This window comes from Equus quagga, chromosome 2, assembly GCF_021613505.1.
Source record: "Equus quagga isolate Etosha38 chromosome 2, UCLA_HA_Equagga_1.0, whole genome shotgun sequence".
In the NCBI taxonomy this organism is placed as follows: Eukaryota; Metazoa; Chordata; class Mammalia; order Perissodactyla; family Equidae; genus Equus; species Equus quagga.
Genome location: NC_060268.1, coordinates 164,323,348 through 164,350,342, shown reverse-complemented (window position 1 = coordinate 164,350,342; position 26,995 = coordinate 164,323,348). Strand labels below are relative to the sequence as shown.

The following is a 26,995-nucleotide window of genomic DNA, read 5'->3' as shown; positions in this document are numbered from 1 at the left end:
GTGTATTTGTGAGTGGGAGGAGGCAGGATCAGCTATAGGATAGAGCACACAGTTGGCTCAATTACTCATGGCCTCAAAATAAAAAAGCTGCTCCAAGCATTTACAGGTCCCAAGATGATTGTAAATCCCACAATGCTGGCCCCATGCCAGAACACTCCTATCCCCTCCCCCGCCTCGTCTGCTTGTGTCCAGAGCCCTGCTGCCTGGCGTTCTCCCCAGATGGCCTGGCCCATGGAGGCCCAGGCCCGAGGAGGCCACAGACTATCAGGGGCTCCAGGGTGGTCCTGAAGCATTCGGGATAGAGAATCATGGTGGTCTGCTGGGCTTTTTGGAAATCCATCTCTGACTGCTTGCCTGCTCTGGGGACCTCGCCAGGTAAGGATATCCGTCTAGAACCAGTGAGCACAAGGATGCACTGCCTGGGTCTCTCCCCCTTACACCTGGGCTCAGCCAGGGGTGCAGATCCCAAGAGCCTCCCACCCTGGAGCTCACAGAGCAGGTGGGTGACTTCAGGCCTAAGCTTTTCTGAGAAGGAGCAAGGGATTCCTGTTTTTGTACACCCGTTGCTGTTCTCGAGCTTGGGAGAGCTGGCAATTTAAAGGACTCCTGCTGTGACTGTTTCTAAACAGACCAGCCACCTCCTCCCTGTTGAGCTCTGAAAGCTGTCTTCTGTGACTTTGCTAAAGATGAAAGGCACATAGACACCTCTGGAAAGTCAACATGAAGCCAGGCAGGTGTCTCAGTTTCCCCCGGAGCCCCATGGGTGGTGGATCCTGGGAAAAGATTCATTGAGCAGCAACTCCAACCTTCTCATCCTACTGACCAGGAAAGTCTTTCTACTCCCTCAAGATGCCACTGGAAAAGTTCTGCACCAAGAAATACTTTGTAAGATCCTATTTGAGGGTAACTGGTGGATTGAAGATGGTGCATATTCTTGGCTTTTCATCCCATGGAGACATGGGGCCCAATTCCCCTCGCTTTGGAACTGAGCTGGGCTTCGTGACTTGCTTGACAAATTGAATGATGTGGAGTTGATGTTCTGGGATTTCCACAGCTGGTTTCTTCTACCATCATACCAGATACAGCAGTGAAGCCACCTAGAACCCTCCAGGTCAGCGCATCTGCAAGCTGAATCTCACTCAGGTGACCACCATTGATGCCGCATGGAGCAACGAATCACTGAGCTGAGCCCTGCCCAAATTCTTGACCCACAAAATCATGAGATATGATAAAATGGTGTGTGTCTTAATCTATTGAGTTTTGGTATTGTTTGTTACACAGTAACAGATAACTATAGATAATTTTCCATCTTGAACATATCAGAGAATAGAGCAGCTGACAGTTGAGTCTTTTCTAAAGTGAGGACACACACCTTTGAATTTTATACACCTTGTAAGCATGGATATCTTTCAAGATCTTCTTAAAGCTACTCTTGGCCCCAAATATTACAAATGTAACTTGGATGCCAACTGTCACAAAAAATTACACTTAATTCTTATGGAGCAACCAGTGAATGCAAGGCACTCTGTTCTCATTTAATTCTAGAACCACCTTTTAAGATAGTTTCATGTGGTGTCTCCAATTTGCTGGAGAGGAAATGGAGGCAGAGGTCCACAAACTTGCCCAAGACCACACACCTAGCAAATGGCAGGGCAGGATTCGAACCCCTGCTTTTTTCCAGAGCCTACATGTACTGCCTTCCGGATGGCTGGAGCTTTCCTGGGGCGCTCCCCACATATGAGACAACACACTCAGGCTGAGTTGGTGGCACTAGGGACTCTGGAGTAGACCCTGGAGTTAGGGTCCCAGTGCCCCAGGAGAGCTGCCTCCAGGGTGATAAATGAGTACAAGCTCCAGGCCCGGCCTTTCTCCACCTGCCCAAGCCCCCTCCTCAGGCCCCTGCCACAGCTGTCACCATCACAGCCCCGATCCGATTACAGACCCCAGAGCGCTGGGCTGCCTCCTCCTCCCTCCAGTGTGCAGGAGGGCAGAGACCCATCCTGCCTGGGAACAATGCTGAAGCCGGAGGACGAATCTGTCAAAGGCACTGCCAGCTGCCGTCTTCGCTGTGGCCCCCGCCCTCTGAGCTCATTCCCTGGGGTCTTAGGCGGCTGGTGCTGCAGAGGGACAGGAATGAGGGCCCTGCCGTGCGGACATGTGGAATCCTGCAGTTGGCTTTGTTTAGATGTGTAACACCGCGCCAGGCCGGGCTCTGCACCTGCCGCTGGAAGAAGTCACCTCCTACCTCCCACCCAGTGGCCTCTGTGGCCACATGCACATGCACACACAGACACACACACAGAGGAAGTCATCTCTTCCTCCCACCCAGTGGCCTCCACACACTATTGGCTCAGGAGACCCAGGCCTGAATTTATTTGTTCATTTGGTGACTCTGGGCCTGATCCTAATCTAAGCTTCCGTTTCCTCATCTGTAAAACAGGTTCATCATAGCACCTAACTTGTAGGTTTTATATCCCAGGTTCTTAGCAAATGATTATTGAATAAAACCAGTCATCCCAAACCTACCCGTTTGTTCCCTGTGGTGCAGGTCCCTGACCACTCTTCTCCACACTTCCCTTCCTCCCCACACGTACTCAGCTGGGCTTAACCTGAGCTGCTCATTATCAGGCCCGCCCCCTTCCAAACCCGTGGGTCCTCATGGTCACGCTTCTGAGGGTTGAAGTAGGTGGTCAGAGAAGCCTCAGATGTTTAGAAAAGGTATCCAATACTTGGAAATAAGGTGACAAGCCTGCTGGATGCTCTTCCAAAGCCACACTAGAACACTGTCCAATGCGCCCCCTACAGGTCATCTGACTTTCTAAGGGAAGGTCATTTTGTTTGACCCACTATTTTCTACTGATTAGGGCCCAGACTTTGTAAAATTAGATGTTAACTTACAAAGAAATAGAGGTTTGGGAAGTTGGAAATGACTCCTGTAGGCTAGAAATATAACCCCAAAGGTTACAGTTTTATTTACCTATAGAACTTCTGTCATCCTGCTGGTACCCTCATTAATGAGATAAATAAATCTCCAATACATGTTCACAATATTGTGTATGAGAATCGTGCTTTCAACTTTTCACAAAATATGCTTCAACGCAGATCTTGTATTTTGGGATGAGGCCATAGTTGGGGTGGGAGGACCCTTGAGGGTGGAAATTGGGAAGAAGAAGGTTGAAACCACTGTGAATGATGACAGGCTGTAGGATGGAGAGGAAAGCTGAGCTCAAGGCAGGGAAGTATCCCTGTGTCCTGAGTAGATGGTGATGCTTAGGATGCTGGTGGTAACGCACAGGTGTGGGGGTGGGGGTAGGGGGAAGGATGGGGTCAGACAGAATTAGAGGACTGACTGCTGAAGAGTCGAGAAGCAAAGCAGCACTGGAGAGCCCAGAGCTCGCTGGTCCCTCTCCTAAACCTGAGGGAGGAGGTAGACGAGAAAATGTGGTCTCCATCAGAAGGGTTTGGAGGATGAGAGACCTCAGGAAATCTGAGGGGGTAAAAGGAAGGTTTCAGGTGTTGAGATTGAGGCTGAAGACTCCAGAAGCCTTAATGATGTAAGAGGTTTGGAGGAGGTGGGGCAAATCTGGAAGACGGCAGACTGCAAGGACTTGCTCAGGTCCAGGAATGAGAGCAGCCAGAGGCGGGAAGCCATCTGGAAGGGAAGCAGAGGCATAATGAGGCCTGTGACAGACTAGGCAGGCCTGGGGCTCCCTCCCAGGGTGGGGCCTGGTGTGGCTTTAGAGGTCAGGGATACTGCAGGTCTGGATTCTCCCTGCTGGGCAAGAGCCATTGGGGGTTTTCTTGGCGACTGGACTCACAATGGCTGGGCTAGAGGAGATGACCACTGAGTTGGTCATGCTCATCTTGGGTCCTGGCTGTTGGCTTTCAACAAAAAGTTCCCTAGAGACCACAGGTGTACAAGGAAGGTATCAGGGTGGCAGGGAGCAGCTGTACGCTCCTCCAACTGCATACGCTGTAACACCAGGGCTGCAACTCTCCTCCGATTCCACCCTCAGAACTGCCATGGGGACCCGACCCTCAGCTGGGAGCCTCCAGGTCCTTGTCCTGGAGAAGGCCTGTGGGTCGAGCCTGTAAGTTTCAAACTACTCTCTCCTCAAGATAGGAATTCGCCTAAAGCCTTCATGTAAAAGGAGTGAGGTGGCACACTTCCCTGGCCGGCCAGGAGGGAGGCGACTCTGGTTTACTCATCTCTGTAACCCCAGCCCTCTAGCTGGGAGGCCTTTCTGTCTAAAGTTCTGCCAGTTGCGGGGACCCGCCCCCAAACACGTCCAGCTGCTGCCCCACTGTTTACCTTAGTTCAGATGAAAGTTCTACTTTCCTCTTCAGATAAAAACAAAACCAAAAGTCTGGTGGTTTCCTTTGCACAGATGCCTCAGTAAGGATTTCTCCCAGGTTGGCAGACCATCCTTTGTTCCAAAGGTCCAAGGTTTCATCAGGCTTGACCGCACTCTTTGAGGCCAATAGATTTCCCTGGTGAATAGGCCTTACCTGCGGCTCAGACCTGCTGATTTAGAGTCTCCAGAGGGAAAGGCTACAGAAACCGCACCTTCAACAGCCACTCCCAGGGAATTTGACAACGAGGGAGGCCTGGGTAACAGGTTTAGATTAGAACCCCTCCGGTTTGCTAATGACATAGTATGCGGGGTACTGTATACATTTCTCATCAAAGTGCTGGCTAAATCATTCAAGATTCTTACCTACCACCAGCTTCATCCCCAGGGTGGGGTAACGGGGGCCCCATAGAGCGCAGCTTCCCTCTAGCATTCGCTCCCCCTCTCTATGGGGAGAACATTGTCAAAGACAGAGAGTCTGTGGGAGAAGTCACTGAGGGGATGAGCAGCCTGGGGTGTCACAGGAGACGGCCCACTGGCAGGTGGAAGGCTCATCGATGAGGAGGCACGTCGTCACTCCGGAGGAAGACAGGCCTGCGCTGGGGTCTGGCTGCCACCATTTAGAGCTGTACAGTCAGGGGTGGGTAAAGAGCCTCTTTGAGGTTCAGCCCATTTCTTTGGAAAAGAAGGAGAACAGTTCCTCTCTCAGGGTTGTTGTGAGGTCTGTCTGCCACAAGGAATATAAATCACTCAGCACAGAGCCTAGCAGCCAGTAAGTGCTCAGTAAGTGCCAGCTGCTATTATCATTCATTCAACAAACACTCATTGGCTAAAAATGACAAAAACAAACAACGAAAATAGACAAACAGACATGGTCCCAGTGCTCACAGTGCTTACAGGGTAGAGGGTCTTAAAGGGATTTTTCTCTAAGATAAATAAAAGAAACAAAGGTTTCTGTTTTTAAGGTGACAGAGGAAACAAACCATGGGAAAAAGCAGAGATGTGATTTAGAAGATGGAAGTTCTGCCCCTGCCCCTGCTTTAGATTCAGTCTGTTGGGGCAAGAATAGATTGCAGACGTCCCAGAAAGGGGTGTGACTCACAGAGACCACGGAGCCTTCAGCCTTGTAGACAAATAAAATTACACCCCTCCCCCTGCACTAACGCGTCTAACAGCCTAGTGACCTGGAACTACTCTCAGTTCTATCAACTTCCACATCTTTCTCTACCTCAAGTGACTCTCCTATACCTGCAAACTACAAAGTGAAGAATAATTAAATGGATTTGAGGACCAAGAGAAAGCGATGGTGGGGGTGCGGGTGGGGCGTACAGAATCACAGCCCTGCTCTTCAGTGCTGGAGATGTGTGAGGACTGAGCCCAGGCCCTCCTCAGGAAAGCTGAGCTCTGAGAAGCACCGCCAGGGAAGAGGGGTGGGGTAGCGGCCGTGCTCAGTGAGCAACCTGTGCCTTTTTAAAATTGGGAGCAGAGAATAGGCTTGGGGGAGGTGAGCAGAGTTGAAGGTTAACTGTTAGAGAATTCCAGAATCAAAAGCACACAGCCAGCATCCTACTCTGCAAAGATGCATGTGGGTCATACAGAGTAAGGGGAAAGGGGCTGCTGGTTTTGGATTTGCAGCTCCTTCCTGGGTACCATCTGAAAGAGGCTGCACAACCTAGGATCTTGTCACAACAGAGCTTTTCGCTCCTGTGGCCTGGCCTCCCTGGGGGTGGGTGGGTGGGGGAAACAAGCCTGCAGGAAAGAACAAAGCTCCACAAATACACCTCAGGTTTGCAGAGAGCTCTGAAAGCAACTGGCTCAGGGGTGACTTTCAGCCTCATCATGGTTGGTTGATCGGCAGTGTCGGCACCATCTTTGTTTTGAGTTTAAAGAAGGAAGCTGGAGAGGCCTGGCGAAGCAGGGTAGACCAGGGTTTTACTCCTAGCCCCACCGCTTCCTAACAGGCATTTTCAGGTAAGTTACCTCACCCTCAACGGAAGCTCAATTTCCTCTTCTGCAGACTGGGGTTAACAACACCCACCTCAAAGTTGTTGCCCTCGAGGGAGAGTAAAGGGCCTGTCTGGTATGGGGGAGGTAATTGATAACTATTAAGTCACTTACACAGCTTAACCTGCATAAATCAATACACAGCAAAGACAAAGAGGGTAATCCTCATGCTTCTGCCCCAGGAGATCAAGACAACTACCTGAAATCCTGTCTCTTTCTTCTACCCGGCCATGGGCAGAGGTTAGACAGGCAGCCAGCTAGCCAACCTAGGAGCATGTCCACAAGAAAAAGAAAACCCGGTGTCCCTGGAAAGACCTCTTGAGCAGCCAGCTTCAGGAGTTTCCCTTTTTTGGAGGTTCCTCAGAGCTTTAACCTCACAAGTGAGATGAAAGACACGCTCGCCTCAGAACTGAAACACCTTGTTGCCTGTGTATCTACTTGTACCTTAAACTCCAGTTCACCATTAAGGCCACACTCAATGTCAGTATGCACATCAGTGTCATAGATATAGCACTATGGAAGACAAGATTCAGGCCACTCTGTCACCCCAGCTGAGGAACAGAATGTCGGGCTATGTGTGCACAGGCCTGCACACATGCTCCTAGCACCTGCTCACTAAGAGGATGAACTCTTTATTCTTAAGCAGTATAGAAACTGGATTTCTGGAACAATCCTAAAGAGGACAATAATGCTTTCTCCAAGCTATAGGGGTTCTAATAAGGTTTCTAACAAAAAAACAAATCAGCAAGTATTCTTATCCCTCTGAGAGAATGTAAGAGACCCTAATTTAGACTCAGAGTCCTAGGGAGATTACTTAGAAATGGTAAACTGAAAAGCAACGTGATAGGTGAAGCTGTTTTGATTAAGGGATGCCAGGTGAGAGTCAAACAGTCAATGAGGAAAACTAAGACAATCTCTCTGGGTCTCTAAGAGGATTCAGAAGGCACAGGCAGAAAAGACTAGTGCTCTGAGGAGAAACAAATAGCGCTGGGGCATGAAACGGTTGTCATTTTGTTAACAAGATCCCATTAAACAGCTGCTGCAGAGCTTTCTAAATAGCAATACGTGTTGCAAGCACTAGCTACCTTGCCTGAAAGCATCCAATTTGTGACTGAGCTGCAAGCAGTTAACACTTAGTTCATAAACTCCTCTAACAGAAAAATCTCAAGTTATCACATCTTGACCTTCTCATTGCTCCGGGAACTTTACTAGTAAGGAATCAGAGAGGAAACTAGTTTGAAAACTAGACAGAAAAAATGAAAGGTTGGCATGTGTCAAGGAACCCCTCTAGCGGTTCTGGAAATAAATGAAGTAGTTTGGGATTTAGGATATTGGGAGAAAAAATAGCAGGCAAAGCTGAAGGAAGTCTCAATCTTACCAACCTTTTTGCAGTCATCATTTCTAATTCTAAGGTGGTATGATAGATTCCTCTTTGTAAAACACTCCTAGCAAAGACTTCTGCCTTAGAAGTGGCACGCTCCTTTTCTATGTTACAGATTAACTGACCCTGAGACCTTAGTCCTAAATGATTTGGCCTTAAACCCACGTCCCTCAAGTTCAATTTCCTATTTTTCTCTCTCTCTCCCCTATATGTACTACCACGTTACCAGTCTTTATAACCATCATTTTTAATGGCTGAATAACTTCAGACTTAGTTTATGAGACTATAAAGCTGGACTTCATACCACTGCACACTTGATTTCGTATATTATGTAATTAACGTGCCAGGAACTGGTCTGAACTACACAGAACCCATAAAAGATAACATTCAAATACTAATGTTCTCTTTACAACAGACTTATACCAACCAATGCGATGACTCGGGAGAGTAAATATATCCATGTTCTCCTTGCAAACCTAATCTCTACGCTGCCTCATATCCCTGTGTAGTTACTGGCTGCCACAAGGGCTCTTACACCCAGGAGACTCTCTGTCTCTAGGAAGGGGAGACTGAGTGCCACATGGTGGCAGATTTATGGAGCAACACCGGCATCTTCCATGAAGAAGACAGGCAGCCAAGAGTAATCCAGTCCCCCAGGACATTAAGTAAGACAAGTGATCAGAGTGTACCTAAATAGGTGAGCTCTAAAGAAAAAGGGAGGAGGGTTGAGAGGGAAAAAAGATAAAGAAAACTAAAGATGGTGGTGACTCGCTTTAAAATGTTATTCTGCGTAACACACAGGATCAATCAACTCTGTACAAATATGATACATCTCCCCCATTTTCACAGTTAACCAGGGACAACAAAGGGCTAAAGTATTGGAAAGTCTGCTCTACTTGGGCAGGATAGCCAGGCTTTCTGCTCTGTTCTGGCTCTGTCAGCTACTAAGCTGTGTGTGCTCACTTAGTCATCTGGGTTGTCTGCCTGGGCTTCAGATTTCCTCATCTATAAAATTAAAGTATTAAACTAAAAAATCTTGTACTCTGGATCTAAATATATCCTATGTGCAAGGTCCTATTTTTAGCTTAGAGAAAGTGTTGACAAAAAAAAGCTGTATTTAAGAGGAACTGCTTTACAAAATCTGAGCTCCTGCCAAATGTTCCTTCTAGACATGTAACTGAAAAAACCCACTTTATCAAGAATTACTTAACGTGACCAAAATAAAAGCAATAACATGCTTCTAGGCAACGGACAATTTAAATAGATTCTGTCATTATTCTTCTCAGAGGAAAAGGAACAGCTACTTGTTTCTCCCAAAAGAATGACACCTAGGAAACAAGGCTATCACTACTGCTTAATCTTCACACAGAAGTAGAGGACAATTTCTACCTAACTATAGAAAATTTAAAGATAAAAAAGGAAAATCCTCAAGTAGGGAAGGAAAGACCCTCTTAGTTTCTAGGCAGCGGGCTAACACTTTGCTGTCACCAATTTTAACTGCATTAATGTACACATCTGTTTTCCATTTACTCTTTTCCCGCTTAACACATCAGACTCAGAATAAATATGCAAACTTGGATTACTTATTACTGCTCTAGGATAAGGAGATACGCCTGAGTAAAAGGTGAAGAAAGATAAAGAATGAAATACTATTTCTACTATAAGAAATTCTTAAGACAGAATATATCTTTCTACACCTCTGTGGCAAGCATTCCAGCAATGAGATGTAAGGAGACTATTGCTGGGTGACAGTGAAATCTTAATACTGTTCTTTTCCTCAACACTGGTGTTCTCCCTTTGTGGGAAGTTGAATGAAAGTGCTAGTCCACTATCCAGAGAGTTGTTAGGAGAAAAGCTCCTTTTAAGAATTAACCAAATGTTTTCAAAAACAGGGTTGTTAATGCTTAAATACTTTTAAAAAGAATGAAAAAAAGAAATCCTCCAAAACTCATCTTTCACTTTTTCTATACTTCTATTATGACTGATACACTATTCATAATAAACTCAGTTTCTATAAATTGCATAATTTTCTTTAAAAGTTAGTACTTTTTCCACTTATTTTGAGTAGACAAATGTTTAACTCACACTAATAATTCCATATTTTTAAAAGGTACAAAAATCATAAAAAAAGCTTTATGAATATTCATACTCTGATTTCGGGGAATCTATCTTGGGAAAGTAATCCTAAATTTCTAGAGTTTTATGTGTAAAAATGTTCATCAGTTTCTGGGTTTGTTTTTGGTACTACAGCCAAAAGCAAACAGTCTAAGCATCCAACAGGAAATATTTAATTAGGCTACTTCTATGTGACAGAATTCTGTGGCTATTAAAATTTTGTTTCTGAAGAGATTAAACAGAAGAATATTTTATATTTTATTACTAAGTGAAAAGTTCAGGACATAAAAATAACCATAAAACTTTGTATGAAGATTTGAAGTAAATGCCCCAAAATGTTAATATTGGTAGTCTGGCTGGTAAGGGGATTTAAAAATATACATTCTTCAAATCTACTAAAGCATATTCTTCAAATCTATTAATACTTTATAGCAGTATTAAAAAAAACCTCAAAGTAGGATAATCAGGACAGGACTACACAGCCAGAGAAGCACTTACTTAGATTTTCTTATTAACCACTGGCTAATTCCTTGAGTAAATTTCTGTCCTTCCTCTAAGTTTCTGGGTTGACCAAGTATGCCCAAGATTTTCACATTTTTCTATTCAGTTTCATTAGAATTAATAACTTGTGACTAAGATATAGCAAAAAATATGGATTTAAAAAAATATTCATGTTCTGTATTTCATTATTTAGCTTATTGTTAAAAATTCACTGGAGTTTCATTATACTAATATTCTTGGGGAGATGTTTAAGAATATTAAGTTCCAGAATGCTGTTATTTATATAACATCCCTTGCAAAATTCTGTATTATGGTTGGTCATATCAAAGATATAGATCATAAACTATACACCAACCATTTCAACCTCCATAAGTAGTGACTCATAATGAATATTCTTGGGGAGATCTTAAGAAACATTTTAGGAATATTAGAAAGATACTTTGAATATCAGCAAGATACTTTGCTTACATAACACTTTGAATGGGGTCCTAGATAGGATTTTTCTTACACCAAATTCTCTGTTAGGGAAGGTCAGTTATACTATAGGAAAATTATAGAGTATAAACAATATACTGGAGGCCAGTCCTGTGGCCTAGTGGTTAAATGCCCTGCACTCTACTTCGCCATCCCAGGTTTGGTTCCCAGGCATGGATCTATACCACTCGTCAGCAGCCATGCTATGGTGGTGACCCACATACAAAATAGAGGAAGACTGGCACAGATGTTAGCTCAGGGCGAATCTTCCTCAGAAGAAGAAGAAGAAAAAAAAAAAATATATATATATACCGAACATCTACTCTATAGAGATTCAGCTAGTCAAAATGAAAACTCACAGTGAATGTACATTTTTAATTCAAAGTCATATTACTATGTTCTCATTTTAAAAATGCCCCTTTAGGGGTTTCTGGCTTCCACGATTGGAGGAGTGGCTCCTAACAAACCAATCTTCCTGTAGATAACAGCTATAAACTCAGGGGAAAAAAAATCAGCAAGGAAAAAATGGTACAAATATTGGAAAGGAAGAAATAAAACTGTCTCTATTTGCAGACGACATAATTTGTCTATACAGAAAATCCCAAAGAATCTAACAAAAAACCCCTCCTAGAATAAGGGAGTTTTCCAAAGTCACAGGAGTATCCCAATGTGGGCTGCACTTAGTGACTTCCTTCCAAACAACAGAGTCAAAGGGGGAAAAATGTAACTTTACAGTGAAGAAACTGGCAAACAATCTGGGGAAGGTGATCAAGTAAATATCACCTGCAATAATGCATATTAATAACAGGTACTGCTGATGTTAGACAGAGAGTTCACCCCTGTGGTATTTAACTTCAGTCTAACTATGAGAAAAATATTGGACAAATCCAAATTGAGGGACATTCTACAAAACATCTGAAAAGTACTCCTCAGAACTTTCAAGGTACGAAAAACATAAACTGAGAAATTGTCACAGACCAGAGGAGACATGACAACTAAATGTAATGTAGCATCCTCTGTGGGACTGAATAAAAAAGGGCATTAGTGAAAAAACTGATGAAATGAGTAAAATCTAGAGCTTAGTTGATAAACTAAATGTCCTCATGTTGGGTGACAAATGTACTACGGTAATTGTTATGGGCTGAATTTTACCTCACTCCCCAAATTCACATGTTTAAGCCTGAACCCCCAGTACCTCCAAATGTGACTGCATTTGGAGACAGGGCCTTTAAAGAGGTGATTAAGTTAAAATGAGGCCTTACAGTGGGCCCTAATCCAATCTGACTGATGTTCTTATTAGAAGAGGAAATCTGAACATACAACTTTATTTTTTAAAAACGTTATCCTTCAAAAGACATCATTAAGAAAGCAAAAGGACAATTCACAGGCTGGGATGAAGTATTTGCAAGTCATATACCTGAGAAGGAACTTATACCCAGAATATATAAAGAATGCTTATAACTTCTGTTATTTATATTCTATAATGAGAATACAAATAACAGAATTTAAAAGTGGGCAAAAGATATGAATAGACATCTCACCAAAGAAGATATACAAATGACCAATAAGAACACAAAAAGATGCTTAAACACTGTTAGTCATCAGGAAAATGCAAATTAAAACCATGATACACCATTCCACACTCACAAGAATGGCTATAACTTTAAAAACGACAGATAACAAGTGTTAGGGAGGATGCGGAAAAATCATAAACCTCATAAATTACTGATGGAAATGTAAAATGACGCTGCTCCTTTAAAGTCGGCAGTTCCTTAAAATGTTAAACAAAGAACTACCACATGACCCAACAATTCCAATCCTAGGTGTATCCTCAAGAAAAATGAAAACATATATATCCATATAAAAACTTGTTCATGAATGTTCATAGCAGCATTATTTGTAATAGCCAAAAGGTGGGTACAAGTCAAGTGTCCAAATAATGAATGGATAAACAAACCATGGTGTATATTCATACAATGGGATATTATTCAGCAGTAAAAATGAAGTACCAATTCGTGCCACAATATGAATTAACTTTGAAAACATGCTAAGTGAAAGAAGCCAGTCACAAAAGGCTCCTTATCGCATGAGTGCATTTATATGAAATGTCCAGAACCTGTAAATCCATGGTATGAGATAGAAAGTAGATTTGTGGTTGTCAAGGGATAAGGGAAATGGGAGATGTAGAATGACTGCTAATAGGTACAGGGTTTCTTTTTTGGGTAATGAAAATGTTCTAAAATTAGATTATAGAGATAGCTGCACGATTCTGTGAATATACTAAAAAGGACTGAATTGCAAAATTTTAACAGGTGGACTTTATGGTATGTGAATTATATCTTCAAGCAATTTAAAAAACCTAATAAACAAATAAAAAACAAAGAACTCATCTGAGGGTAAAAAAATGATGTTTCAGTAACAAAGTTTTCCAAACCTATTTACTTATCCAGAAAAACAAGGAAATTTTATGGCTCAATTTTTTGGCTTTAGTGTTCTCAGTTACTCTTCAAGCTACCTTCCCAAATTCATTAAATAGACTTCCATTTTAATTAAAAATAACTTTGAAAGACTCGTTATATTGAGCTTAAAGCAGGGGGTCTAATCCTCACTAAGGGTCAGAATCACCTGGAGGAACTTTAGAACTAGCAATGACAAGGACCCCACCCCTAAAGATTTTGATTCAGTTGGTCTAGGGAAAGACTCCAGCAGTGTTACATTTTTCAAAGCTCCCCCATGGATTTAAGTATAGAGCCAGGACTGGGAACCACTGACATAATTCAACAAAATATGAAACCACATTTTAAAAATCTTTAAGGTGTAGGCAGACCTTTGCTTAGGCAAAATAAAAAGTAGATATTTAATAAAAATTTGTTTCTAATCATATAACTATAAATGAAAAGCCACATAAAACACTAAATTAGTCATAAAACCAATTATTTAATTGAGGCTATAAAAAAAGAGGCAATATAATTGATAAAATAATTAGGAAAGAATATTTAGCATGTTTCAAAAGATTTAAAATAGGAGCAGGACACTTTACAAAAAGTTGTGTGGAAAATAAAATTCTTAAACTATAAGTAGAAATGTAACATTACTGAGTACCTTATAAAATACAATGACAGAAATATAAAAGGACTACGTATGCTCTACGTCTGAAAACTATTAATAATGAACAGGTATTTAGGTTTAAATTTACAGTTCCTGGGTATGAGAATCATATTACTATACACATCTTCCAAACCAGTGGGCAATATTTTCCGATTAACCATGAGTGGTATCATCTTCTACAAAGTCTTTGGCCATCTCTGCTGTGATCACATCAATATGACTAACCTAAAGAATAAATGTTAAAAACAAAGTTTGTTAAATCTTAAAGAAATGTATCAGTGTTCCCACTCTCTAGGGTAATATTTACAATATACTGCCTATCACCTATAAATTTTACATACCAAATCAAATGATTCTAAAACACTGATAAAACCTTCACTTATTAATGGTGCTTGTTCAATGCGTGAGTTTAGAAAATATAAAAATATTCTGCATTTTAAAGCTCTGAAGATACAGATAAGTACTTATGTCTAAATATTTGAACCATATTTTTGTTCAGTTTTTATTATTTTGCTATTTCAAAGAATCTTAAGGCTGAAAATACTAGGAAGAGCTGTGTGGTCCAGCCAAATATAAATAAATGTATGTAACTGTTTGGACTACATACTGAAAAACCTAGCTAGGAAGTTACTGTCTCTCAATGGCAGTGAAAATAAAACCAACGTGGGGCCGACCCAGTAGCACAGCAGTTAAGTGCGCACGTTCTGCTTTGGCAGCTCGGGCTTCGCCAGTTCAGATCCCGGGTGCAGACATGGCACCACTTGGCACGCCATGCTGTGGTAGGCATCCCACACAGAAAGTAGAGGAAGATGGGCACGGATGTTAGCTCAGGGCCAAGCCTCCTCAGCCAAAAAGAGGAGGATTGGCAGCAGATGTTAGCTCAGGGCTAATCTTCCTCAAAAAAATTAATTAATTAATTAAATAAAATCAATGCAATGAATTCTAGGAAAGAACTGCTAAACTTCATAGGCATTTGAAGGAAAAGGTTTTCTTTTATAAAGACATCATCATGAGATAAGCAACAACTTTCTAGGTTTTCTTTCATGACTTACGTAACATAAAACAATAATCCAACAAATACAATGAATGAAATACTCTATGAACTTCAATTTCATGTAAAAATAAAATTACCTTATTTCTGAACTTTACACCATAAAATTTGTCAGCTGACTCAAGCAGTTCAGGCCTAAAAGTAGTTGTAATAAATTGAGCATGTACAGCAAGTTCCATAATCATATCTGTAAAAAGAAATAGTAATTTAATAAAATCTTTTTCTCAGAAAAAGGAAATTTAAAAAGCAACTTTTATCTAAAATTCAAAACTGCCTATGACTCATTTTTCACGCATACATCTGCAAAAATTACCAACTTGATTTATTAAATTAAGGATACATCTGCAACCCCAATAGCATAAGGTACAGAATATGAAGAAGCAGCAACTTCTAATACAGCCTTAGAAATAATGTCAGAGCAAAATAAGTTTTCTCACAAAGAACAAAAACCACCTTCCCCTGCTACTCACTCTCCCAAAGATCTTTTGAACTTACTAAAGATCAGATGTAGGTTCTAAAGAAACATAGAATCAATACTGTTTATGACAGAGGCTACTCAAACACTGAGAAAAAGTTTTAAAATGAGAAACTTTGCACAAAAGTTTAACTGGAGTAGGATTCTTCAATTGATTCAAAGAGTTTTTAATTTCTCACAGAACTAAACTTTGTAAAAGTAGTCTAATATTAAAATTTTTAAAACTTGGTTAAAAAATTATTTTATTTACTGAATACATATTCTGTCTAGTCCCCCCCAAGTATCTCAGGCAAGAAGAAATCACTATAAAAGAGGGAAGCTATCCTTTTTAAGTTCTCATTGGTAAGTATGAAACCAAACTGTACCTGACACAGCCTTTCTGTGCTGGGCATCCAGAGCCTGATCAATCTCATCAAACAAGTAAAAAGGAGCTGGGTCACATTTCTGAATGGCAAAAATCAGAGCAAGAGCTACCAAAGATTTCTGTCCACCTGAAAGCTGTTGCATTTCTCTCATTTCACCTTGTTTTCCTGTAAATGACACCTACGAAAACATTTAATGAGTTATATCCTAAAGGGGTAGAGTCACCATCACCTCTTAAAATTAAATTGCATAAAGTGTACCAATTTAGATTCGCAAAATATTCTATAAATCCTACTATGGTAATACTCTGGGGAAAATTGAATGAAAGGTATTTTACCCTAATTCCAACTCCAGTGAACTGGTCAACTGATGGGACACTGCTTTGTGACCCAGAACCCCTCTCACTTTCACCACTCCCTTCTCCTTCATCCTGAGACTGACTGCCTTCCACATCTCCCTTCTTCATCACCAATGTAGCTTTGCCACCAGGTACCAACTTCTGGAATACTTCACTGAAGTTCTTGGATACCTTGAAATAAATGAATGAATGAATAAATAAATAAGTTCGTATCAACTGGAATATAAATTTTGATTAGGTAAAATTATACATATTATTCCTTAACACAATGACAAACATTTAAAAGCAATCCAAAGTATTTTTTAATCTTGTAAGAACAAGAGTATCAGACTGGATACTTTTAGGAGCTGTGCAAAACATTCTAGTTACTATGTTAACAAACTACATACTGGATTTGTTCACATGTATTAGAGCCAACTATCAGTGGAAAAAAAGCTTTAAAATCTTTGCAGACTGAGTAATAAACTGTATAATAGTTGACGCTTTTGTCTTGTTATGGATTAGCTACAAATAAAACATACCTGTTTGAAAGTCAACTGAATAGCTTCATATTTTCGAAGTTCAAGTACATTCATCAGTTCCATGATTGATTTGTAACCCCTATCCAATTCTTCTTGTCGCTTTATTAACTTCTCTTTCTGCTCAGAGAAATTTACAAACTGATCTAAAGCCTTTTTGTTAACATGGCTGTACTTCTTCAACTCTGTGTTACACTGTTCAAGTTTTCGAAACAACTATAGAGAGAAAAAAATGTATAAATAAATTCACATACAGGGAAATTTGCAACGAGATTTCAAATTTAAAACCAACAAGATTTACCTGCTTGAGACTCAGTGTCTGGTATTTTTCAAATGCTTCCTGGGGAAGTGATCCAAGTTCTCGAATTTTCTTCATACACTCTTCTTTCTTTTTCAGTAGCATGCCTTGTCGATTTGTCATCTTTTCTAGCTCTTTCGTATCATGATTTATAGCATCCATGTGTTCTTTTTCCATATTTTTCCAGCGCTCCATACTCTTCTGAAGCTCCTTAATTCCAGCTTCTGTTTTATCAATGGAATTGTCCAAATCTAAAATGGGGGGGGGGGGGGGAACCTAAATTAGGCCACAATATCCATTTTAAAGCCAGAGTGTTATTTAACCAAAGATTTTTTTTAATGGTCAGATCTATCAAAATAATTTTTGGATTTTCCCAATGTTTAAATTTATGGTGAAAATTCATGAAACATTTTAATTCAGGACAAAATTAGGAGTACACATGAGTCACTCAAGTATATAGTTTATTATTTAGCATTTATGTTTATAAAAAAATAATAATCTTCTCAGCAACTAGACAAGAGACTTGATTCAGCTATTTCATACTTTTGTTGACAAAAAAATTTATGATCGCTCATAAAATTGTCAAAAACATTTCAAAAAAACAAAGGTTAATATTTATAATCAATCCACTGAACTCCATTCACAATAAATTATTTATGATGATGAAAAACACACAAAATCATTAGTACATGCTTTTGGATATTGATTTTGTAGTAAACAATGTTATAAAATGAATAAGCTAAATTGAACAAAACGCCAAAAAAATTATTACTACACAAAAATTTACCTTCTGATCGTGCCATTGTATCTTTTACTCTTTTATTGATGGCTTCAAGTTCTGAGGTTGTAGCTGTGAGAACAGTACCCCCTTCTGTCTCTCTCAGTTCATTAAGTTCCTGCAACACAAAAGAACTTATGAGCATTAAACCACAAATACGAATTTTGTTAGTTTCAAAATGTTATGACTGCCAACAGTTTCTGTAGCTGTTATATCTGAATAAACATTCAAGAAAACCAAAAGATATACTTCATATAATTGCAAATATTTAAAGTATCATGCAATTACCAGAAATTTCTCAGCATCTACTGTTGAGGAAATATTAATAACTAACGTTTACTAAGTACCTAGAATGTGCCAAGAAAATCATACAAAACAGGTATTACTTTATGCTTATTTTATACAGGAGGAAACTGAGGCTTAGAAATATTAAATGACTTGCCCAAGATTGTACATGAGGTGGCAGTCCAGAACTCCAAACCAGGGCAGGTGGTCAGAGTACAAGTCTTTCTGTCCCCCAAAGTCTATGCTCTTGATCAGAGCCTCCGTATATAAACACTTTCAAATGGTTATGGTCATCAAGGAACCCTCAAAAAAGAACATACCTGCTCTACTTGGTCCAAGCGTTTTCTCAAATTCTCATTCAGGTAAGTCTCTACTCGAGTAATAATACCTTCTAATTTAATTCTTTCATTCAGCAACTGTCTGTTTTCCTAGAAGAAGAAAAGGAAATTATTTGTCTACATATGCATGCACATTTCACACAAAGGAATGCTGTTAATCTGCTGTCCTCTTCACGGTGCTCAAATAAACAGTGATGGAGTTTTATATCCTTCCAAAAAGCCCTGTATTTTCTTCATTTTCTCTCTTAACTATTCAGAATGCCAAGTTTTTGTGCCTGTTTCTTTTTATAAGGCATGCTGCCAAAAATATCTTTCTTTACCTGCTTTTCATTTCTTGGACTTCGTGTGGGTTGTTTACATCTCTGTATTCAAAATCAGATGTTATTGAAATGTTTAATTAAAGCATTATTAAATACGTAAAGGTGGTCTGGTCAATAAATACAGCAAAGCTAACAAACTCAATCTTACTAATGACAAACATGCATTAAATAACATGGAAGAAAAGGAAGATTTCTTGTATAATACTAACATATCCAGAATGGTTTAGAAAAACATTAAAACCTCATTTACTCTTATGGATGTTAGAAGTCCAAGTCTCATTTTTATGTTTTTTCAATACTTTCTTTTGCATTCCTTTATAGCAAAAAAGACATTTTTCACAATAGCCAATTATCAACGAAAATTTTTTTCAGTCAATTGTACTTGCCTGCTGAAGTTGACGAATTTCATCATTCAGCGCATCTACTCTCTTCTGATCTTCCAGACTAAGTTGAGAAAGCAAATCAGTTCCCAGTTCTGCTTTCAATGATTCTCTGGTGGACTCCATAGCATGCAAACTTGCCTCCAAACTTTGTAAGCTACGTTGCTATATAAAATTACCCATTTATTAATAAAGGTATTAGTCACTGTCTTACTTATAATGAAAGACTGGAAACAATCTATATTTGATATTAAAGTAAACTAATCATATCAACTCAACTATTAAGTATCCATTAAATTTGATACTTAGAACTATGTAGCAACAAGAAAAATATTCACGATGCAATACTATGGGTGTGTAGGGAACAGGTCATAATCCATGATCAAATTACATAAAAATCTTCAAACACATTCATAAGAAAGTTGCCAGAATATTAGAGTGGTATAACTGCGGATTTTTATTTTTATTTTTAGACTGGCACCTGAGCTAACATCTGTTGCCAACCTTCTTTTTTTTTTTCCTTCTCCTCCTCCTCCTCCCCAAAGCCCCCCAATACATAGTTGTATATTCTAGTTGTAGGTCCTTCTGGTTGTGCTAGGTGGGACACTGCCTTAGCATGCCTTGAGGAGTGGTGCCATGTCTGCGTGCAGGATCCAAACTGGCGAAACCCTGGGCCACCAAGGCAGAGTGTGCAAACTTAGCCACTTAGCCATGGGACCAGCCCTGTGGATGATTTTTAAACTTTGTTGTTTTTTAATATTATTGATATAATAAATTACCAGTTTTGTCAACACTACTTCAAGTTTATGAGACCAATATGTATTATCACTTATAATATCAGGAGTTTGTGCTCTACTCATTTTAATGCAATCTGGATAAAATTAAATCAAATATTCAAATAACTCCATGAAGTGTTTTACAGACAAAAATGGTTACTGACAAATTAATAACTGGCCATCAGTACTATTACGCCACAGCTCAAAATACCTATTTGTTCAATGAAGTTGGGAAGTCTAAATGCAACTTACAAAAGGAGTCTTTGGGTGCCCATGGGTATAAGCATGGTATAGACAGATGTAGATATTCAAAAGTATGGGTCTAAACAAAAATGGAACATAGGAGGGGCTGACCCCATGGCCTAGTGGTTAAGTTTTGTGCACTCCACTTCAGTGGCCTCAGGTTCGGATCCTGGGCGCGGACCTACGCACTGCTCATCAAGCCATGCTGTGGTGGCACTCCACATAGAAGAACTAGAGAGACTTACAATTAGGATGTATAACTATGTACCGGGGCTTTGGGGAGAAGGAAAAAAAAGAGGATTGGCAACAGATGTTAGCTCAGGGCCAACTGTCCTGACCAAAAAGCAAACCTTAAAAAAATTAAAAATTTAAAAAGATAAAATAAAAAATGGAACATATGAAATCCAAGGGTAACCTATAAAACATATGGTCCATCCTGATTCTATGTAATTAAAACAAAAAGAATACATACGAACCTTGGGCATGAATGTTTTCTCTGACTGCTGTCTCTTCTCTTTTAGCATCTTCATTTCTGATAATATGCTATCTCGAGACGCTTTAAATTTCCTTTGCTGGGTCTCTATCTGCTGCATTTGGTTCATCAACTGATCAATTTCATTATTAATCCATATACAAAGCTAAGGAAAATTCTCTGCAAGTTGTGAATACATCCTATGTTCTAAATTCTCTTCAGTTCTTATAAACACAACATTTTGTAGTCCCTTCCTTTTCTTCACCCCTAAATAAAGGTTATTACCTCATATTTATGAACCATAACAATGCTGAATTAAATACTACACTAAGTGTGTTCAATCATGAAAGAAGCTTAAAACATTTCACTCCCACCACTCTCTCTCAAAATAACATATATACTATTTTACTAATAGCTATACCAAAAAGAAATTCTTGGGAAACTCTAAAGAAAGCTAAATGAAATATAACAGTATTATGTATTTTAAAAATCTTTTCATTCAACAAATATTTACTGTGTAATCTATTATGCTTAAAGCACCATATAAAGGAGTTACGTTATCAAGAGGAGGCCTTGCTCAATGTGGAAGAATAATTCCATCTAGCTGGATTATCAAATACAGGAAAGTAGTTGGTGTATGCTGTCAATATCCTCCCTTTTCTTAGTATTTCTCTATGCTTTCTTTGCACTAACATCTTGCCAAATCTGGGCAGTTCTCCATGTGCCATGCAGGCCCCTGCAAAGTCAAAACTAAGATGTTTATCTGCCTTTTTCTGTGTGCTATTGCTTGCACTAATGGCACAGAAGCTATAAACTCACATTAAAAAAGAAAAGCCAGTTTCAATTAAGAAAATCCTGATAAAGCATTAAAAATGATTATTCTCAATGCTAAAAGTACCTGTATTTTTAATATTGTGTGGCCTAATGCAGAGTACTTACAAAGTACTTCTGCCTTATACCAAAGTACCATGGCTGTTTTAAGAAAATGCACATGCAGTTGTTTCAGCTGTGAGCTGAATGAGCCACTCTTCACGGAACACCAGTTATATGTGAAAGAACTGAGAGAACCATTGGTTACCAAGACTTGAATTTCGAGAACCACTTCCTCTGCTAATACTAAACCTGCACTGAATGATCTCGAGATAGTAAAGTCTAATGGACATTTTTCAGCCCTTCTATTTAACTTCTATGCAGTATGTGGCATTACTGATGCCTCCCACGCTTCTTCCTTGAAACACTCTCCTAGTTTTTCTTCTATAATTCTCTGACCAATCTTCCTCAGTTCCCTCCATAACCTTAAATTTTAATGTTCCTTGGGTTCTTTTCTCTCAGAAGTAGATTCACGGCTACTAGCTATTTAACAGCTAAGCAAAGCATCAATGTTAAAGTAGTCTTAGTTTTTTCCCTATCTTCAGAAGTTAAATACACAAACAATACAAGTTCCTGTGTTTAAATAAAAATCAAAGAAAAACATAGAATTTTTTCCCCATTGTATACATGAGAAAACACACCTAACACGCAAATGATTATATATTCCAGCCAAGTTTCTGCACGTTGGCATAAGACATAAAGATATTTTCAATGTTTCTGCGAAGGTTTTCATTGAGCTTTGCTTCCAGTTCACCTAGTTCTTCTTCTGCTTTTCTGACATCTTTCTGTAATTCAAGTCTGGACTTCCTTGTGTCATAATAACCTCCAGTGAGAGCACCCCGATGACTAACTTGGTCACCTGTAAACAAAACATAAAAAAGGTAGTAATTCTATATAACTTCTTTATTTAATGATAAATTGATTTATAATCAAACAACTAACCTAAAGGCTTTACCTGTTTAATGTGAATTAAAAAGAAAAGAATTTAAGCTGCTCTGAAAAATTTCTGCTTTCCAACATTAAAATCTGCATCTTATAAATGTACCTTCTAGGCGAGCCTGAACATCTACCAGAAAGAAACGAAGTGCTAAAGACTAATGGTGACATGTCAACAGAACACAGGACCTAGCCTGGAGTGCCCACTGGCCCTATTTGGCAAAATTTGAACATCAAAAATAATAATAATGGCAATGTGGTAGCACATTGAAAAAGAAAAAAGAATCCATGAATCAGTGATACTTAAAAAAAAATTATAAAGTAGGGTACTCTTCGTTCTAGAAGAGTGACAGCTAATAAACACAGAAGCAATGACAGAATTTAAAAATAACCATTTTGAAACCGCTGGTATATTAACTGAGTCAGGCAAGGGTCAGCAAAGGATGCTAAACCATTGGTAAAAAAGTTGTTGGGCAGGCTGGTCCAGTGGTGTAGTGGGTAAGTTCACACACACCACTTCGGCAGCCCAGGGTTCACCAGTTTGGATCCCGGGTGTGGACCTAGCACCGCTCCTCAAGCCACAATGTGACAGCATCCCACATAAAATAGAGGAAGATCGGCATGGATGTTAGCTTAGTGACAATCTCTCTCAAGCAAAAAGAGGAAGATTGGCAATAGATGTTAGCTCAGGGCCAATCTTCCTCACACACACAAAAAAAGTTGTTGGGGAACCTGATAGGAAGCAATAAGACAAATCCAGAAAACGAGACATTCTACAAGAAAGTCAATTTCCTGGGGGTAGGAGGGAAGGAAGGAACTGTCCTATATTAAAAGAATCTAAAGAGAAGGTATTGCATGCATCCTTGATTGGATCCAGGATAGAAAAATATTTTGAGACAAACTTGAACGTAGATACTTTTTAGATGATATTATCATTGAGTTAAGGTTAAATTTCTTCGGTACAACAATGATACCTGTAGTTATAAAGCAGAATATCATTATTCTCAGGAGAGAAATGTTTAACTTTTAGAGATGAAGTGTCATGATTTTTACAACTTATTCTCAAATGGTTCAAAACAACCAAAAAACTGTATAGAGTTAAAGCTAGGGGGTGGGTTACCTTCTTTCATCAACAAATAAGAGGAAAAAAACAAAAAATAAGGGCAGGTAAGGTAAACCTATACACCAGAGGTTCTTACCCTGGATTCTACAGATAGGAGATACATGACTTGGCTGGGGAAAAAATTTACATCTCTGTTTTTATACTAATCTCAAAATGACATTTAGCAATTTCTTCTACAATGAATGAGACAAGAACCACAGTAGTACTATCAGTACTTGTGACTGTTTCCAAGAGAAATAAGAGCTATTTTCTATCAGATTACACTTGTTGTAAATCTCAAAATACTGTTTAAATCCATCAGTACTTCAAAATTATGATACTTATTAGACCCACTGCTAAATCTTGTGTTTGAATACCATAATTACTATGTCACATTTGAAAAAAATATTATGATTACCATGCCAATCTAATTGGTTTATTTTGTGATCCAAAGTATTCTATTTTACGCATTTAAAACATTTTGAAAAAGGGTAAGAGCCAAAGGAATCCATAGTGCAAAAAAGGTTAACAACTCCTACTACAAACCAAATGATTATACTTAAGAGCCATCAACTAAATATAGTGTGGACCCTGTTTGGACTTTGATTGAACAAATCAACTATTTAAAAAGTGAGAAATAACTGGACATTAATTTTCAAATACTCTTAAAACTAAAATTGAACTTATTTGTTCAAACTAAGAATTACTATTACAAACCTTCCAGGGTAATGCAGTCCATGGTGAAAGCACGGGCCAGCTGGGTTGAAACTTCCATGCTACGACAAATAAGTGTTTTTCCAAACACATGTTTGAAAGCTTTGTCAAATCTGGGATTGTACCTCAATTTACTTATCATAGGAATAGCATCCTAAAAATGAATATTTTGTCAGCAAGCAAAGAGATGACACAATTAATTAAAACGTGAGCAGAATTATGAATTACATATCTATGAAACGAATAAACACAAAAGCCTTTATATTTCAAAACTACTGGTTTTTATACTAAGTCAGAAGAAACATTCTACTGAAAAATCCTGGAAATTGTGCTTATGTAGGTTTTCAATAGTAGAGCACAGTGAGATAAACAGCTTAGTGGCTCCAGAGCCAGATGGCTCAAGTTCAAATCCTAGTTCTGCCACTCATCAGATGTGCGCTCTGGACAAGGTGCTTAACTTCTCTACGTAACTGTTACATCACCTACAAAACAGCAATAACAACAGTATCTTCCCAGGAAAGCTATTAAAAATAGACGCGTTAATATATACAAAACACTTAGGATAGCATCTGTCAAATACAAGGGCTAGATAAATGTTTTCATTTTATATACATACATAAAATTTATTATTCTCCTTTTTCTCTCTTCTAAACTGTTAGAACAGGATTTTTAGAATTTTTAAATTAGGAAATATATCCTACCTACAGAAAAATGCAATAAATATGTTAGGCTTAAAATAATCACAAAGAGAACATCAATATAACCAACCACGCAAGACAAGAAACGGAACACTGCTGACATCCAGAAGCCGTAAGTGTGCCCCTTCCCTAATCACATGGTGGTCACCTCCAGTGGTTACCTGCTGGAGGTGATCACTAAGTATTATAACTTTTATGATAATCACTTCTTTGCACGTCTCTCTAGTTCTATCACCTAAATTTAGTTTTATCTATGTAGTGTAAAGGGAACCACACTTCAGGCATTCTTTTGTGTCTTGCTTCATTCACATACCATATTTGTGACTCAATTTTTCCTCCCCAAAACTTCAAAGATAATTTATAGATTTAAAAGAAGAAAAAGCTGTATCCTTAAAGGAGTTTGTAAGATTCTCACTGTTCCATTTAAATCGTTGATCATTCTCATAGGGGTTTCAACTTTAACCTCAGAGGATAGTAAAATAGTTGCTACCACCCATCAACATTCTGAAGCCAAATACCGAAGAGCAATCACATTTTTTGAAGAACGGTGTCTGAGGAGTATTTTTAATCTATTTAAAAGTGTATCAGTTAGTAACAAAGGTAACATTATGCTTTCAGAGTCTATCACCTTGCTAGACATTTTTATTTAATTTATAAACCATTAAAAGGTATATTCAGTAAACTTAAAAATATTCACTTCAAATAATACTTCCTCAGGAAATTCTTCTCCAACCACCTAATCTTAATTTTGTCACCCTTGGATACACTCTCAAAGTATCCTGCACTTATGTATTTGAACACTTTTCACATTTGCAATAATTTGTTTCATGTCTTGGCTGTGACCCGTCTCCCTTCCCATCCCTACCCAGCACCACTAGTTCTATAGGAAGAAATGCACGTTATCTCACAGACCAGTGAATCCCAAAGTACAGTGCCTCTGCACTACTATCATGTGGTAATCATGAGAAAAAGGAACTTATTGAAAGAAAAGTGGACCTTAACACACATCAACTCACATTGGTTTCAGGATAGGCAGTATCCCTGACATCTAACTTGTTAAGAGGCAGAAAAGTGACCTCTCCAGGAAGATTCATTTTATTAAACTCCATCAAAATCTTCGTGCTGACTTCATCTGAATCAACAATATGATAAAATAACCTACATGTAAACAGAATAAGACATTTTTATCACTAGACTTAAAAGTGCCCTAAACATCTAAGCAAACAATTCACTTTTTTTTTGAGCAACCCAATCTGTATTGGGGGCAGGGGACTACTTAGAAAATTCAATGGGTGAAGAGAGAGGAAAGCCCCAAATGGGTCAAGTTTTAGCTTCCACAATCAGGAAAAAATACTTAGCATCTATATCTTTAATTAGAAAATGAAATATGTAACTGGGATAAAAGAAAGTAAGGGGAAATACATTGTACTAAAACTACAAAAAGCTGTTTCTTAGGTTATTCTTATTCCCTTTCCTTTAAAAACTCAAAATATCAAGCAAAAAATCTCACCTGTTTCCAGCAGTGACTTCCACACATGTGTAAAAAGCAGGCTCACATTCAAAGTTATTCATCACGATGCCATGATAGCCATTTTGAACATGCTGATTTATTCCTTTACGACGAAAGTGGTCCAGCACTTTGTTTATGCTATCTATTCCATTTAAAATGGCCTGTTAAATTGTGAGAAGTGAAAAGTATTAAAATAACATTGCTAATGGCACTCCTGCTGGTAAGAAATTAACCCATTACTCTATACATTAAAAAATATACCAGAGATTAAACATCCTCCCCAACAACACATCACCCCCTTGAAATATGCCAACTACATGCAACACTTTCTATCGTGGGCTCTATTGTATGACACTAGCATTAAAAACAGGCTCTTCATCTAAAAGTCATGGGGCTACCCCTGTGGCCTAGTGGTTAAGTTTGGTGTGCTTTGCTTTGGTGGCCCAGGTTCATGGGTTCAGATCCTGGGCATGGACCTACACCACTCGTCAGCCATGCTATGGCAGCAACCCACATATAAAGTAGAGGAAGACTGGCAGAGATGCTAGTTCAGGGCTAATCTTCCTCGGCCAAAA

At 39.0% G+C, this 26,995-nt stretch overlaps 1 protein-coding gene across 1 annotated transcript in view; it reads right to left on the bottom strand.

Annotated features, from left to right (window-relative positions):
- Positions 1 to 13,744: 13,744 nt before the first annotated feature.
- The window catches only part of SMC3 (structural maintenance of chromosomes 3), a 32,760-nt gene continuing 19,509 nt past the window's right edge, over positions 13,745 to 26,995 (bottom strand). The window contains exons 16-29 of the mRNA XM_046654072.1: positions 26,421 to 26,581; positions 25,927 to 26,068; positions 24,216 to 24,366; positions 22,167 to 22,319; positions 20,595 to 20,746; positions 19,106 to 19,264; positions 18,382 to 18,489; positions 17,786 to 17,894; positions 17,002 to 17,249; positions 16,704 to 16,916; positions 16,162 to 16,353; positions 15,827 to 16,004; positions 15,067 to 15,173; positions 13,745 to 14,160 (exon numbers count right to left, since the gene is read on the bottom strand). Coding sequence (XP_046510028.1) covers positions 14,089 to 14,160; positions 15,067 to 15,173; positions 15,827 to 16,004; positions 16,162 to 16,353; positions 16,704 to 16,916; positions 17,002 to 17,249; positions 17,786 to 17,894; positions 18,382 to 18,489; positions 19,106 to 19,264; positions 20,595 to 20,746; positions 22,167 to 22,319; positions 24,216 to 24,366; positions 25,927 to 26,068; positions 26,421 to 26,581 — 2,145 coding nt within the window. The 3' untranslated portion in view covers positions 13,745 to 14,088. The remainder of the gene's footprint in view (positions 14,161 to 15,066; positions 15,174 to 15,826; positions 16,005 to 16,161; positions 16,354 to 16,703; positions 16,917 to 17,001; positions 17,250 to 17,785; positions 17,895 to 18,381; positions 18,490 to 19,105; positions 19,265 to 20,594; positions 20,747 to 22,166; positions 22,320 to 24,215; positions 24,367 to 25,926; positions 26,069 to 26,420; positions 26,582 to 26,995) is intronic.